This window comes from Bremia lactucae, linkage group LG12 (genome assembly GCF_004359215.1).
Source record: "Bremia lactucae strain SF5 linkage group LG12, whole genome shotgun sequence".
Taxonomy (NCBI): Eukaryota; Oomycota; class Peronosporomycetes; order Peronosporales; family Peronosporaceae; genus Bremia; species Bremia lactucae.
Genome location: NC_090621.1, coordinates 2,832,737 through 2,836,631, shown reverse-complemented (window position 1 = coordinate 2,836,631; position 3,895 = coordinate 2,832,737). Strand labels below are relative to the sequence as shown.

The window sequence follows — 3,895 nt, the reverse complement described above, 5'->3', positions numbered from 1 at the left end:
GCAGAGATGAATTCATATCCAGAAAGATTCAATCACTCTACAGATGGGCGGGGAGGGAAGGCTATCCAAAGATCGTATGAGCAAACCCGCAAGCTGCCAGATGAAATTATAGGCGGTTAGTGATTGCGCCCATGTGGTTCCTATGACTGAGGTCCGGTAATATTCGGCGCTAAGTATGGGGGTTGGGGCCTTGTATATGGAAGCCTTGAAAGGGGCCTTCGAAGACAGTCTGCTTTCTCGCAGCTGCATATACTAATACCACGCAGCATGATTGCACATACGGCAAATCTGTTTTTAAAACGCGACGAGGCATCTCCTGAGATTTATTTGTTTTGGTACATAACTTTGGTGCTATTATGCGGAATCGCCAAGGTTAAAATTTCATTACAGGATTTTTTTCAATTTCCATATGTTTCTTCAAAAGGAAACATTAATCAGAGCAACGTCTGTCTAAGGAGTTTTGGTTGCTTAAGAGGCAGTGGGTAACATATATTACGGAGAATAATCAATATGCGGGATATAGCATTTCTGAAATGTAAAAAAACAAGTGCAAGGAGTACGTGTATTGTTCTGGTGGAAACCTAAGATTGTTTGAGGTCGAAGTTGGATATGAAGATTCTAGTGCGTGGTATTCTTGTATGCTGCTGCTCGAATGTAGTCTTGTTTTCGAAGTCGCCTTTGTACGGTACAACATAGCTACCAGTGTACCGTACATTCATTGCGTGGCGTATGCGTTAAAAACAAGACGTTCACATTCGAGCCAGCAATCATTAACAAGAATTCTCGTGCTCTAGAAGTGTTTCAATTTGCAAGCGTAAGGGCCAGTCGTCCGTGCTATACTTTAACTGAGTGTCTATCGTCAGTGATTCCTTTTTATGCAATATTCATTCGATGGCAGGCAAGGCCTCGTCTCTTTTTAGAAGCCAATGTAAATATATTCATTTTGCAATCTACTCGTAACGCAGCAAACTCCTTTCTTCCGTTCATTAAAAGATGGGAGTGCAGCCACAACTTACGCACTTACACGTCCACGAGGCGCCCACGTTTCGCAAAAGAGCTCTCGGGAGCATTCACCACACTGTCCGTCGACACCGTCACCCCGAGACGCCCGCAGAAACGCTGCCTAAGGAAGCTCAACAACTTAAAGAAAAGATCCTTCGAACACATGGAGCAAAGCGGACGCGCTTTAGTTTGAGCCACATGAAAAAGCGCGTGATGCCTCCAGTTGAAATCCCCAGGGCAATGGGCAGTCAACGGGCACTGACAACGACTGTATCTGGCCGCAGCGTGCCACTCACCCGCTGTATGTGGGACAACACCAAGCGTAAGACGCACCACATGGAACAGATTCCTGAACTATACCCGCTTCGTTGCACGCTCTTTCGATGAGAGATCTTATCTCTTGCGTCACGTACATTATAATCAAGTAGCAATACTATTATCCTAGCTTTATACAATATTTAAGTACATGTTATCGGATGTTAAATTTGGCCCATAATTTTCAAATTTTCGTTAAATTCAAACGCGTAGTTGTTATTAAATTCTGCTGTATTTTAAGTTAAAAAGATGCTGCAAAGTCTTTTAAGTCTGGTTATTTAATTGTGTCGATATACTGTGATCTTGTTAATTGGCAATTAGTATCAAATATAACATCCGATGTTTACCATTTTTTGGTTTCATGTGTCAGCCAGAACGATCATAGTATGAAAGCTAACACCAATTCCAGTGACTTTTATCTCAAATTACTTGCGTATAGCTGAAGTGTGACACCACGAAGAATTTGTAGCTCCTACTTTTGTCAGATCTGTGTTCAATAGACAGTCGAGACCTTGGGCTTAGGCAGAGATACATGCAGTAATATTATTACTAAACGGAATATAAGGGTAAATGGGGTACACTTCGGTCGTTTGACCGTTAATACAGATCTTGTAATGGGGCACTGCCAACTTGTACTGCTTCAGTACAAATTCACTTTGCACTGCTTCAGTGCAAGTGGTGCCACACGTCACTCACGTACATTATGTAGAGGAAACTCTCTTTATAACAGGCTAAAGTTGCCCTAATGTTACACAGTCCCCGTTAAGTACACTTGGTGTACTTCAGGCGATGGTCAATAACTAAATCAAAGTAATTAGACGCAGCACTCGGGTGTGGTTCACATTTGTGACAAACCCTTGTGTATGTGATGCACATGGGTGCATTCACATTAGGAAGGATGACGTCCATGATGACGGCTAGCGTCATCCGTTAAGCGAGGTTTTTAAAAAGATACGCTCGCAATACATATTAAGTATTATCTATAGAGATGACGTTTTGATTGGTAAAAATAGGTATTTATATCTAATGCGATTTAATATAAATCAGTCTGAAAACTACTTCCTACTTGGTAAGTGCGCACGATGAGCCAGATTACCGCTCTTGTGACGACACTTACCCACAGTACTTAGTGCGTTGGGTGAGGACGCTAACGCGCCCACCGCAACTACCTCACTGCACGCAAGAGAAGCTGGTTAGACCGCTTCCTCGCTGTGTTAGGGTGTAAGTCTGAGTAGAGCGTGGCCGCATTACGACGTGCCCGCCTATACTCGGTAGCACTTGAAATACCACGACCCACATCTCTGCGTGTACATGAGGATGAGCCTCAACGTTGATTGAGCTCACTATCCCCACCTCCCCGAACATCATCGGGACGTGGCAGGGCTTATGGCGCAGAGACTTGGTGAACAAGCCCTGGTCAGGCTCCTGGGTAGTCCTCCGGAGCAACAGTTGCTCAGCTGGAGCAGTTTGAAGCATTCGTGCTCGGACAGCGGAGGGTCGCGTCCGAGGCACAGAGCCATGCTGCCGCGGGGTCAGTCAATCAGACTCAGGATCAGCTGAGGCATGAGCAGGCTCGGAGTGAGGCTCTCAACAGGACTGTTGAGATGCTTTCTCCCCGGTCGCATCAGCCGTCATAAAACTCACGTTCGTCAGGCTCTTGCACTTATGCAAAATCATAAGTTGTACGCAAATCTCAAGAACTGCATATTCGCTGCAAGCGAGATACCTCTTCTTGGGTGCATCGGCGGTAAACACGGCGTGCTCCCTGATCCCCAAAAGATCAAGGCAATTACCGACTGGCCAGTTCCAGTCGATGTCAAGGACGTGTCGTCGTCCCAACCCACAATGGTTTGCGCTTGCACGTCATGTATGAGTGTCACGATGCACCAACAAGTGGGCATCCTGGACGTGAGAAACCTTATCTCACAGTAATGCCAGTATCAGTTCGTGTGCGCAAGTACATTCGTGCTTGCGAGGTTTGTCAACGGGTGAAGCCTAGCACTTCATCCCGTGCCTCTTCAACCTCTACTACTTCCGGCAGAGTGTTGGCAGTCCGTATCTATGGACTTTATCTTTGGATTTCCCGAAGACGATCACAAACACAGTGAAATCCTTGTTATTGTAGACAGATTCAACAAGATAGTACATTTTGCTGCAGTACCAGAGTCGATTACAGCTCTGGGTTGTGCCCGTGTCGTTGTCAACATGGTATTCAAACTCCCTAATTCACCCCGTGAATTGGTCTCGAATAGATATTCACGATTCACGGCGGAGTTCAGGCAATCCGTGTTCCGATCTCTCGGGACACGGCTGACTATGTCATCATCCGATCACCCAGACACGGTTGGTCATACAGAACGCGCAAATCGCGTGCCCGCAGAGATCCTTCGAGGTTACGTCTAATCATATCCGAATTATAGCGAGTTTTTTTCGATGGTCGAATTCGCCATCAATAATTCGGTACATGCGTCTACAACGCATGCACCGTTCTTTGTCAATGGCTTACGCCATCCTCGCATACCCATCCAATTAGAGGAATCCTCTAGTTTAAGGGGGGAGGGTAGACTTGCACGAGCAA

At 45.7% G+C, this 3,895-nt stretch overlaps 1 protein-coding gene across 1 annotated transcript; it reads left to right on the top strand.

Moving 5' to 3' along the window:
* Nucleotides 1-993: 993 nt before the first annotated feature.
* Nucleotides 994-1,389, top strand: CCR75_007922 (uncharacterized protein; the record flags this gene model as incomplete). Its single annotated transcript, XM_067965978.1, has 1 exon — nucleotides 994-1,389. The coding sequence occupies one exon, from the start codon at nucleotides 994-996 to the stop codon at nucleotides 1,387-1,389; it is 396 nt and encodes a 131-aa protein (XP_067820742.1).
* Between the last annotated feature and the right edge of the window lie 2,506 nt (nucleotides 1,390-3,895).